General features: G+C 38.1%; 1 protein-coding gene across 1 annotated transcript in view; it reads left to right on the top strand.

Moving 5' to 3' along the window:
• The window catches only part of esyt1b (extended synaptotagmin-like protein 1b), a 49,089-nt gene that overhangs the window by 4,904 nt on the left and 31,695 nt on the right, over positions 1-12,490 (top strand). The window contains exons 4-14 of the mRNA XM_083531398.1: positions 2,145-2,218; positions 7,153-7,225; positions 7,373-7,462; positions 7,698-7,753; positions 8,334-8,454; positions 8,579-8,755; positions 8,896-8,978; positions 9,661-9,709; positions 9,880-9,969; positions 10,153-10,248; positions 12,125-12,196. Coding sequence (XP_083387524.1) covers positions 2,145-2,218; positions 7,153-7,225; positions 7,373-7,462; positions 7,698-7,753; positions 8,334-8,454; positions 8,579-8,755; positions 8,896-8,978; positions 9,661-9,709; positions 9,880-9,969; positions 10,153-10,248; positions 12,125-12,196 — 981 coding nt within the window. The remainder of the gene's footprint in view (positions 1-2,144; positions 2,219-7,152; positions 7,226-7,372; positions 7,463-7,697; positions 7,754-8,333; positions 8,455-8,578; positions 8,756-8,895; positions 8,979-9,660; positions 9,710-9,879; positions 9,970-10,152; positions 10,249-12,124; positions 12,197-12,490) is intronic.

Raw genomic sequence — 12,490 nt, 5'->3', positions numbered from 1 at the left:
ATAAAGTGCAAGTCATTTTTAAAAATCTAGGTTAAGATCTTTTCTATACTTCCTTTTATTCGATAATTCATATATATTTAAATGAATAAAGACAATATGCTTCGGAAAAAAAATGCTGTTAGTACACTGCCACTGGGGGTTGTATCATAAATTGCTACGAACCTTAATGCATACCAGACAAATAGATAATTTGCAGAGCATGCATATTCGTTTTTATTACCATTTTATTTCCATTTAAAACTTCCATTCAGATGCCCTTATCCAGACTGACTTACAATGATCTAATTTATACATCTGAGCAGTTCAACGGCTCAGTAGTCTCAGCATGGTGGTGTAGGGATTTGAGATTTAAATTTGTGACCTGATCAGAAGTCCATTATTTTAACCATTGAGTTACCACTTCCCCCTCTAGTTAAGTAATACCAATGATGCTTGTCATAGGGGTTTGTTTGAGGGATGGACACTCTTTGTGCTCCTGCTCTGTTTTCTAATAGACAATGTGGCATGCAAATGTTCTAGATGTTCCACATACAAATTCATTAACTCATTAATACAGAAGCTAAAGGAGATATCAAGAGATATCAACAGAAACAACAGATCAGCTTTACATCTTTCAATTCTCAGATGTTTTAAATCTTCTTTTGGCTTTTCCCATTAGGGGTCACCACAGCAGATCATCCGTCTCCATACTACTCTGTCCTCTACATCTGCCTCTTTAAAACCAACTACCTGTATGTCTTTCCTCACCACATCCACCACAACCTCCTCCTTGGTCTTTCTCTTTTCCTTCTTCCTGGCGGCTCCATCCTCAGCATTCTGCTACCGATATACCCCATCTCCCTCCTCTGCACATGTCCAAACCATCTCAATCACGCCTGCCTCACTTTGTCCCCAAAACGTCCTACATGTCATGTCAAGTCAAGTCAAGTTTATTTTTATATCGCTTTTCACGAAAGACATTGTCTCAAAGCAGCTTTACAGAATGTTAAGAACTAAGGTGAATGGTGTGCATTTATCAGTGATGAGCAAGCCACATTGAAACACATCGTTGGTCCCTCTAATAAATTCATTTCTAATCCTGTCTATCGTCGTCACTCCCAATGAAAATCTCCGCATCTTCAGCTCTGCTACCTCCAGCTCCACCACTGTCTTATACTCAATGCCACTGTCTCTAAACCATACAACAATGCAGGTCTCACCACAGTCCTATAAACTTTCCCTTTCACTCTTGCAGATACCCTTCTATCACAAATTACTCCTGCTATCGCTCTTCTCCACCCACTCCACCCTGCCTGCACTCTTTTCTTTACTTTTCTAACACACTCTCCAATACTTTCACACCTTCCCCACCTCTTCTCCCTGCAACCACACCACTCCATTGCCCTCCCTCTCATTTACACACATTTACTCTGTCTTAATCCTACCCACTTTCATTCCCAGATGTTTTAAATAACATACACAACGTGCAACTTTTTGAGCACATTACAGTGTTGGAACATTATTGGAACAAAATTGGAACATTACTGATAGTTGTTTCTTGTTTGCCAGCTGTGCCAGTGCAGTGTCATGATTACTGTCACCTGTTTTCAGTTCTTGCCTTGATTAATATGTGTATTTAAGCTCTCGTGTTACTTTTGTCTGTTACAAATTAACATGTGTTTTTATCGTTCTTGACTTACCAAGTCTATGAAATTAAAACTACTTACAAATATTTTGTATACATCTGAGAGTGTCATATTTGATCAATAAATATTATGTTATAAATATTCAGAGAGTCATATTTTATAAATAAATAAATACAGTACAGCGTAGGACAATTTTAAAAGCCAAGTATGTATGTTTGACATGTTCAGAATACATGTTCTGTATTACCACAAACAGATTTGAATAATGCAGATTATATTTTAACTGTGGACATTGCTACTGTGGACTTTGCTACTTTGGACATTGTTACTTTTAACAATGGATATTGTTGATTTGGGACAATGTCCATTGTTAATAGTTAAATTCAGATAAAATTTAATTGGACTGAATAGATTTGGACTTTGTCCTAATATCATTAATACAATATTAATAGTGGCATGGTTTCTTTAAAAAGATTTTTGGTGTCTTATGGAGAAATCAGCATTTTCCTAATTTTACAGGCTATGAAGGTTGTAGGAGTGAAGGCTCATAGTGAGACTGAAAAAGGACAAGTGCTACTGGATGTCTACATCAGGTGAATCTAAAATGTTTTGAAAATGTTAAATGCTATAACAACATTTTGTAATTTTTTAAACATTCAATAATTTGTATCTTGATATACAATTTATTAATTTAAATATTTTTAAAAGTAGGATAAAATGCATTTCCTTACTCTCTACAGCAATTGTGTGCTAATGAGACTTAACCTCTTTTCCCAGTTTCCCAGTCCCTACAGCATAATTCTACTTTTGTCCTGATTCTGGTTTAGTGTATTATTATTATTATTGTTTATTCAAACCGTTGTGCTGCTGGATGCAAATCCTTGCTGAACCACTAAGTATTTGCTTTAAATATAGCACCACACACTTGGACAATGCTTAGTTGAAGTATTGGGTATGTGTCTTAGACATTTGGCGACAGTGAGTCAGGAATCACATGACTGGATGCGTCAGAAATAAACTTTATGTACAACCAGTGGATGTTTACAAATTGTACGATCTTTCAAAAAATATATTTTGCTTGATCTTTTAATATAATTTTTTTGTTTTGTATATTATCCTGAAGGAATCATGCACAGTTGGTTTTGCTTGAGATTTTTTTTTTTCCCCCTAATCGCGCAAACCAAACCACAAGTCACAGAAATGTGAAATTTGGTCAACAAGTCTCACCCACTACTCAGACTCGCCTATCATTCTAATTATGATCCTATAACAGCATTATAATATTTGCTGTATATTAACAAATGTACTCAGCTGTATAGAACTGTGTTTATTGTGACACTGTCTGGATTTAATCGTCCAATCTTTGTTTAAATGCTTTTAGTTCATTAGAAGCTGCCATTGGGCAATCAGCTTTAGTAAAGCTTTTACAGTGACAGCATTACCAATTGTTAAGAAAATTAAGTAGGTCAATCGAGGAACCTTCGATACACTGATAGAATGAACTATGAACTACAGTATGTTCTCACCCACATGAGAACACAAGAGGGAAGTAGTAATTAATGATTCTATTGCTTATAAAAATACACCTACACTTTTATTCACTCTGCTGCCACATGATTAGTCTTCTTCTTCTTTCGGCTGCTCCCATTAGGGGTCGCCACAGCGGATCATCCGTCTCCATACCACCCTGTCCTTTATATCTGCCTCTTTTACACCAACTACCTGCATGTCTTCCCTCACCACTTCCATAAACCTCCTCCTTGGCCTTCCTCTTTTCCTCCTACCTGGTGGCTCCATCTTCAGCATTTTTCTACCAATATAATTCATGTCCCTTCTCTGCACATGTCCAAACCATCGCAATCTCGCCTCCCTCACCTTGTCACCAAAACATCCTACATGTGCTGTCCCTCTAATAAACTCATTTCTAATCTTGTTCATCCTCGTCACTCCCAACGAAAACCTCAACATCTTCAGCTCTGCTACCTCCAGCTCCACCTCCTGTCTTTTACTCAATGCCACTGTCTCTAATCCATACAACATCGCAGGTCTCACCACAGTCCTATAAACTTTCCCTTTCATTCTTGCAGATACCCTACTATCACAAATCACTCCTATCACTCTTCTCCATCCACTCCACCCTGCCTGCACTCTTTTCTTTACTTCTCTAACACACTCTCCATTACTTTGCACTGTTGACCCCAGGTACCTGAACTCCTCCACCTTCTCCACCTCTTCTCCCTGCAACCGCATCACTCCACTGCCCTCCCTCTCATTCACACACATGTACTCTGTCTTACTCCTACTGACTTTCATTCCCCTTCTCTCCAGCGCATATCTCCACCTCTCCAGGCTCTTCTCAACCTGCTCTCTACTCTCACCACAAATCACAATATCATCTGCAAACATCATAGTCCAGGGAGACTCCTGTCTGACCTCGTCCGTCAACCTGTCCATCACCACTGCAAACAGGAAAGGGCTCAGGGCCGATCCTTGATGCAGTCCAACCTTCACCCTGAACCAGTCTGTCGTACCTACTGCACACTTTACTGCCGTCACACTGTCCTCATACATGTCCTGCACCACCCTCACATACTTCTCTGACACACCTGACTTCCTCATACAATACCACAACTCCTCTCTCGGCACCCTGTCGTACGCTTTCTCTAAATCCACAAATACACAATGCAGCTCCTTCTGTCTTTCTCTATACTTCTCCATCAACATCCTTAAAGCAAATAAGGCATCTGTGGTGCTCTTCCTCGGCATGAAACCATACTGTTGCTCACAGATGGTCACCTCTTCTCTCAACCTGGCTTTCACTACTCTTTCCCATAACTTCATGGTGTGACTGATCAACTTAATTCCCCTGTAGTTACTGCAGGTCTGCACATCTCCCTTATGCTTAAAGATCGGTACCAGCACACTCCTTCTCCATTCCTCAGGCATCCTCTCCCCTTCCAGAATCCTGTTAAACAATCTGGTTAAAAACTCCACTGCCATCTCTCCTAAACATCTCCACGCTTCTACCGGTATGTCATCTGGTCCAACCGACTTTCCATTCTTCATCCTCTTAATCGCTGCTCTCACTTCCTCCTTACTAATCCTATCTACATCCTGCTTCACCAACTCCACATCCTCCAACCTTCTCTCTCTCTGATTTTCCTCATTCATCAGCTGCTCAAAATACTTCCTCCATCTTCTCAACACACTCTCCTCAATAGTCAACACATTTCCCTCTCCATCCTTTATTGCTCTAACTTGCAGTACACCCTTTCCAGCTCGGTCCCTCTGCTTGGCCAATCGGTATAAATCCTTTTCTCCTTCCTTAGTGTCCAACCTCTTATACAGTTCCTCATATGCCTTTTCCTTGGCTTTCGCCACATCCCTTTTAACCTGCTGCCGCATCTCCTTGTACTCCTGCCTACTTTTCTCATCACTCTGTCGATCCCACTTCTGTTTTGCCAACCTCTTTCCCCTAATGCTCTCCTGCACTTCCTCATTCCACCACCACGTCTCCTTGTCTTGCTTTCTATTTTCAGATGTCACACCAAGTACTTTTCTAGCTGCCTCCCTCATCACTCCTGCAGTAGTTGCCCAATCATCCGGCACTTCTTCACCATCACCGAGCCCCTGTCTGACCTCTTCCCTGAACCTCACACTACACTCTTCCTCCTTCAGTTTCCACCATCTTATTCTTCTTTCAAACCTTACTTTCCTCCTCTTCTTCTTCGCCTCCAAAACCATCCTACAGACCACCATCCGATGCTGTCTAGCTACACTGTCCCCCGCCAACACCTTACAGTCTCCAATCTCCTTCAGGTTGCATCTCCTACACAGAAGATAATCCACCTGTGTGCACCTTCCTCCACTCTTATACGTCACCCTATGATCCTCCTTCTTCTTAAAATGCGTGTTCACCACTGCCATTTCCATCCTTTTAGCAAAATCTACCACCATCTGCCCTTCCACATTCCTCTCCTTAAAACCATACCTACCCATCACCTCCTCATCACCTCTGTTCCCTTCACCTACATGCCCATGAAAGTCTGCCCCAATCACCAATCGTTCTTTCCTAGGTACACCATCTACCACTTCATCTAATTCACTCCAGAATCTTTCTTTCTCCTCCATCTCACAGCCAACTTGTGGAGCATAGGCACTGATGACATTTATCATCATCCCTTCAACTTCCACCTTCACGATCATCACCCTATCAGAAACTCTCTTCACCTCCACTACACTCTTACTGTACGCTTCCTTCAGAATCACCCCTACACCATTTCTCTTCCCATCCACATTATGATAAAACAGTTTAAACCCACCTCCAATGTTCCTGGCCTTACTCCCTTTCCACTTGGTCTCCTGAACACACAACACATCTACCTTTCTCCTCTCCATCATATCAGCTATCTCTCTCCCTTTACCCGTCATAGTACCAACATTTAAAATACCAACCCGAACCTCTACTCTCCTACACTGCTCCTTTTCCTGCCGTCTCTGTAGACGCCTTCCTCCTCTCCTTCTCCTCCTTCGGCCAACAGTAGCCCAATTTCCACCGGTACCCTGTCGGCTAACGATACCTGTGGCGGTCGTTGTTAACCCGGGCCTCGATCGATCCGGTATGAAATTCTCATTTGTGATCCGCATATTTGATTTGGCACATGTTTTACGCTGGATGCCCTTCCTAACGCAACCCTCCCCATTTACCCGGGCTTGGGACCGGCACTAAGAGTACACTGGCTTGTGCCCCCCTAATGGCTGGGTTGCTGCCACATGATTAGTAAATTAGATAAATGCAGGAATATGCAGTGATACTTGAGTTCCTAATAAGTTGACAGTGGAGCAAGATATACACAGCTGTACAGGACTGCATGGATTTAAATGAAATTAAAAAGATGAAGATGAATAAAGGTGTGACTAGTCTTACGTTTGACCGTAGGAGCAGATGTAAGTTCAGATTGCTGTTCCTGTTAGTTTAAATGTCAGAAGGAATGGTATTACAGGGTAAATTTAAATATCATCAGCTAATAAGTACCGTAGGTATTTCACAGGCTTGACACAGTGATATGAAAGACTGGGTACAGATAAATGTACATTTTTGTATGTAGTGTAGTTTTTTTATTTGTTTTATGCAGTTTGTTTTATGCTATCGCATATGAAAAGAAACATTAGCTATAAGACATTTAGTTTAAATAGAAAGGCCAAACCTCACATTTAAAAATAGACCCTTGATATGAGTATGTATCTAGCCATTTGCTAAGTGTAATCATCCATTTGTGCTGCCATTTGTTGTGAGAGTTAGACAGCTGCCCAGGGCAGTCATTTTTAAAATATTTTACAAATGGGTCTACTCATTAAATGTGGCTGTAGGACACTGAAAGTTTCTCAGCATGCAAACAAAAATTACTCTGTAAAGTATGGCTGTCAAGGTATATATACTTGATAATAAATGTTCCTTGTTTGGACAAAGATGTTTTCGCACTATTATTTAGATGGCTAAGTAACTGTATATTTCATATTTGTGCAGCTATGTGGGGAATGTAGAAATAAATGTGGAGGTGAAGAGGTATTTCTGTAAAGCAGGAGTGAAGGGGATACAGGTGAGCTTTAACTCATTTTGCTCTGTGGCTAGTTTTGAAACATCAGACCATAATTACTGTACTTCTAGAATAACTTGCAATTACTGTACCAAGATAATATAGTAATTACTAGGTGGTAAAGAAATATTCTATGACTGTCTTTTTCAGCTCAACGGTATGATGAGAGTGATTTTGGAGCCTTTGATTGGTGATGTTCCCATTGTAGGCGCACTCAGTATGTTCTTCATCCGTAGGCCTGTAAGTTTCTGTACATTCACAGCTCCTCTGCATCTGCTTCTTTTTTTTTTATCATATTACTTTTTTAGAAGTCTGTTTAAGATTGACCAAATTTTGTCTTTTACTATATCAGTGCTATAGTTTTACATTATTTTGTACATACTTTGAGCTTATTAATATAGATTTTTGTTATTGAAATGCCTTGTCTTCTATTTTCCTGCTCATCAAACGTTATCCTTGGTATTCACTTCATCAGAAGCTGGACATCAACTGGACTGGTCTAACCAATCTATTGGACATTCCAGGACTCAAGTGAGTCAAGTTGAAATATTTGAAATATATAAATATTTTTTACAGTGACAATTTTGCAAAATTTTTTATTTTGTTTGTTTGGTTAATTAGTAAAACCTACTATTTAAAGAATATTATCTTATACAGTCAATGTGTATGTTCTTAAATAATAACAAAATCATGTTGAAAAACAAGCATTATATTGGTGCTTTATACACAAACACAGAAGCTTTGACATTTGAGTACAATTATAAAAATAGCTTTTATTCAAAAGGCCCATATTTTCAATGTTTTTATGGACTGGTAATAGGGTTTACCTTACAAAGAAACTTTAAAACAAACCCACTGTTGCTGTAAATGACAGAAATAATTAGAACACTTAAAAGATAATGACACACAGCACAAGAAGCATTGAGAAAGATATGAAAGCAACTGGTAGCCTTATTGATCTCTTGATGGTACCTTTTGTGTAATAGGGGAGGACTAACGTGCTAGCGATAGGACATTTTTGCAGTTGAACACATTGGAAGAAAATAGGGTCAAAAAACGTATAAAAGTTGAAAATTTTTATTGACTTTTTATTACTTTTGCTCTCTCTCAGCCTGAAAACAGACACGATGATAATGGATGCCATTGCGTCTTTTCTGGTGCTGCCTAACCGCCTTACCATTCCATTAGTACCGAATCTACCAGTGGCACAGCTACGCTCCCCTCTGCCCAGGGTAACACAGATAGATGCAAATCCATACATACACATGCATTTAACTTTCATTCATACATAGGTGCTTTTACACAAAATGATGTATACCTACATTTATTCTGTCCTGTTTATTTCCTCCCTTTTAGGGTGTGGTTCGTATTCACCTATTGGAAGCCGATAAATTGCCTGCTAAGGACAACTATGTGAAGGGTGTGATGTCAGGCTTGTCTGACCCTTATGCATTGATTAGAGTGGGGCCACAGACATTCAGATCCCACCACAAAGACAACACAGACAGCCCAAAATGGGGTGAAATGTATGAGGTAGGACATGCAAACACACTCATCAATCACCAATCAAGCGTTTTAATGCACATCTTCAACAAAACAAAATCACATAACAATCATATAACAAGATGTGATCCATACTGTATTTGACCTTGCCTGTGTTGTGTGTCTTTCAGGTAATTGTTCATGAAGTACCTGGACAGGAACTGGAGGTAGAAGTGTATGACAAAGATCCAGACCAGGATGACTTCCTGGGGAGGTACCATCATCGTGCTACTTGCACTCATTTTAGACTTTTTGAAAATACATTTCATGACCAATATTTTGCCAAGGAATGTAATTACATTACATGTTTATGATTTGTATTATTGCCATGTTGCAGAGGATTTATAGTCGGCCCTCAAGGATTTTTATTTGTTTAATTTGAATGCATATAAATGTCAGATTCTGTTTATAATTCTCAGTATTCTAAGTGTCCTGGAGTAACTAAACCTGTAGAAAAGATACATTGTATTGCACAGTGTAAAAGTTTCACGATAACAAAATTATGATTATTTGCAGACATCAACACAATTAGGCTACCCATGTGGGGTCACAGTCTTGCGGTGATGACTTTCTGAACGAAACCTGGTGTTTCAAAATTTAAAGAAGTTACAAGAAAGAATATGGAAATGTTTACACTGCTTAGAATAGTTTGTTTGCATATATTCATATTTATTCCTGCCTTCATTTAAAAAGTGAACAAGAAAATATTAGGGTTAAGGTTTCAAGGATCCCCCTTTTAGAATTCTAACCATGGTAACAGCAGACAAACATGACTTATTTGAGTACACTAGCACTCAAAGTGGGGAACAAAATTGCTATTGTTTTGTTAAAGTAGCACTAAAGCCATGAAGTAGCTAGATTTTTTTTTAGGACTTTATTTTTGTGTTTGTTTTCAGAACTAACGTGGATTTGGGAATTGTGAAAAAGGCTAAAATTGTTGATGAGGTGAGATATAAAGACATATTTTTCATATTCGTTTTTATCTGTTTGTGTTTTCTAGACCTATACACATATTAATAAATCTGGCTAAAAGCACTAACTGTCTAATGTTATTTATGACTCATTATTGCTCTTCCTTAATTTATTCACTTTTAATTTATGTTCTTTTTTTTCAGTGGTTCACTTTGAAGGATGCTCCTACAGGGCGTGTTCACCTCAAGCTGGAATGGCTGACATTGCAGGACAACACTGATGCCCTTGAGCAGGTGAATGTGTATATACACAATTACATGTACACATGCACTATAATAAAAATTTATTTTAATGATGGGTAATAGTGAATCTGAGATGCTTTACTGAATGCTTTACAGGTATGAATGTTAAATAGAAGTAACAAGATGTTTAACATTGAGTTCTCTGTTTTTAACCACAAATTTTTTTTACTTCAGGTTCTGAAAAGAAACAAAACAGTTCTGAGTAAAACAGCAGACCCCCCCTCAGCAGCCGTTTTGACAGTGTATTTGGACAAGGCAGAGGCACTTCCTGTGAGACACAGTTTTCATTTATTTTTTATGTGCTTAAAATGTATACTGTAGGTTCCATAAGTATTTGGACAGTGACAACTTTTTTTATTTTTGGCACATTTTTTCTCTATTTTTACATGCTCAAAAGATTTTAAACAGTTGACTGATAATTAGTTTCCTGATTGTAAATAGTTGACTGATAATTAGTCTATTTCATGACAAAACAGGTCTATTATTGAATCAAAATGCTGAATCTGGGAGTAGTTCTTGGGAAGTTTTAGTAAGGCCATCATTAGTCTGAAGAAACACAAGTAGGAAATCCCTGGAAAGCTTCGAAGCTCCTGAAGAACTTGAAGACCTTTGTAGGGCAACTAAAGGGGATGATTGCTGTGTCCCTTCCTTGTGGAAGACAAACCCCACAGAATAAAAAAATTAAAGTTAAACGAAGTCAAAAAATAGACTGAAGGGTGTAGGCTTATTGTCAATGTTTATAGTCAAGGGAGATGATTGTACATGAATGTAAATACAGTGGGTTTACTTGCAAATTATGCAAATTCCTGGTAGCATGTAGAAGGATATGGAGAAGGAAATAAAAAGGAAATAAAAGCTCATGATCCAAAACATACTGCATTATCTGTGAAACATGCTGGAGGAGGTGTAATAGCTTGAGAATATATGGTTACCAATAAAACTAAGACATTGGTGTTTGTTAATGATGTGACATCTGATAGAAGTATCAGGATGAATTATAAGGTAGCGCTAAACTTTCTGTTCAGATTCATTCAGGTGCTGCAAAGCTGACCTTACAGTGATTCACAGTGCAGATGGATAATGACCAAAAACATACTACAAAAGCAACCTAAAAGCTTTGCAAGGCAAAAAAACATTCTTAAATAAACCAGTCATCTGACCTTAACTCAAATTAGAATGCTTTTCGTTTACAGGAGACTGGAGGCGGAATGACTTGCCGACAAGCAATAGTCAAATGCAGTTGCAGTAAAGTTGCCGGAACTTGTTTGTGATTATTCATGGTTTCATACTTTAGACTATCTGCAAATGTATACCTTCCAAGTATCAATAATAATCATTGTATTTATAATTATTTTAGTTTGTAATTTACTTTTGAGTCTGTGAAAATAAAGGGATTATAAAGTGGAAAAAAAGGCTGTCATTCTCATGCAGTCGAAATATTTATTCAAAAGATGTACAATGTTTCATTGATAGAAATAAGGAAAATAATGGGAAGAACAGGGGCATCTTTACAGATAGCACTAATTCACTTTAAAAACAGCACTGGAGTCATTAAAACAATATTTGAATTGGTATTTGATTATGGTTTAAGCGTTTTTTAACACATTAGTCCAAATAGGTGTTTCAACTGTTTGATATACATATGGTGACTATGAGGACAGTAGCTTGTAATTAATATAATTTTCATTTAAACCATTCAGTAACCCATTTGTCATGTGGATTGGTTTATTGTAATTCATGTTAAACTGTTCTATTCGCAAAGGAATGTTACACTATAGGTTAAAGCTGACCAATCAAAATTATTTGTATCTGTTTGTAGTAACCTAACTGTATCTAAATCATGTTAACAAAATACCCTACACAGCATGTCAAAGCCACAAGCTTATTGCTTTTTCATTTATCTGTATATACTGGATGATCCTTTTTTTTAAGCCTTGATTGAAGGTACTGTAACATATGCAGCAGAAATATTGATTTTCTTCTCCAAACAGACGTCTTGGAGACTATGCTCCATAGTCTGTATTATGAATGAAATAAATGGACAAAACAGTGACTAATAGCATCAAACCTCTTCAAAAACCAAAGAACTTGGTTGTGCTCAGATGTTATAAACATCATTTCAAATACTTTTTTATTTTAATTTCAGATGAAAAAAGGCAATAAAGATCCCAGTCCAGTGGTGCAGCTTTCTGTGCAGGACGTAACCCGAGAAAGCAGAGTATGCTACACAGATAAGCACACACAAACACATGGATTATCTTTCCCAGTGCATGTATAATTTCATGATCACGGTTGAGCAACACTTTTTTTTTTTTCCTCTCATGACGTATCTAATGCTTTACATTTAGATGTGCTTTTTAAAAGAGCTGCATTCAGATTTGAGTTTGATAAACACATGAGTCAGAGTTTGCCACTGAGGCGGTTCTCGGTTATGTACTGATTCTGACCTTAATTTAATTTAAGTTCAGTGGAGGCAAAGAGCATGCATCAAAATTATGGAATATGTAATCAG

The sequence above is a fragment of the Silurus aristotelis genome (assembly GCF_946808225.1).
Source record: "Silurus aristotelis genome assembly, chromosome: 2".
Classification (NCBI taxonomy): domain Eukaryota; kingdom Metazoa; phylum Chordata; class Actinopteri; order Siluriformes; family Siluridae; genus Silurus; species Silurus aristotelis.
The sequence above is the reverse complement of the archived record's forward strand: the minus strand, read 5'-3'. Positions and strand labels throughout refer to the sequence as shown.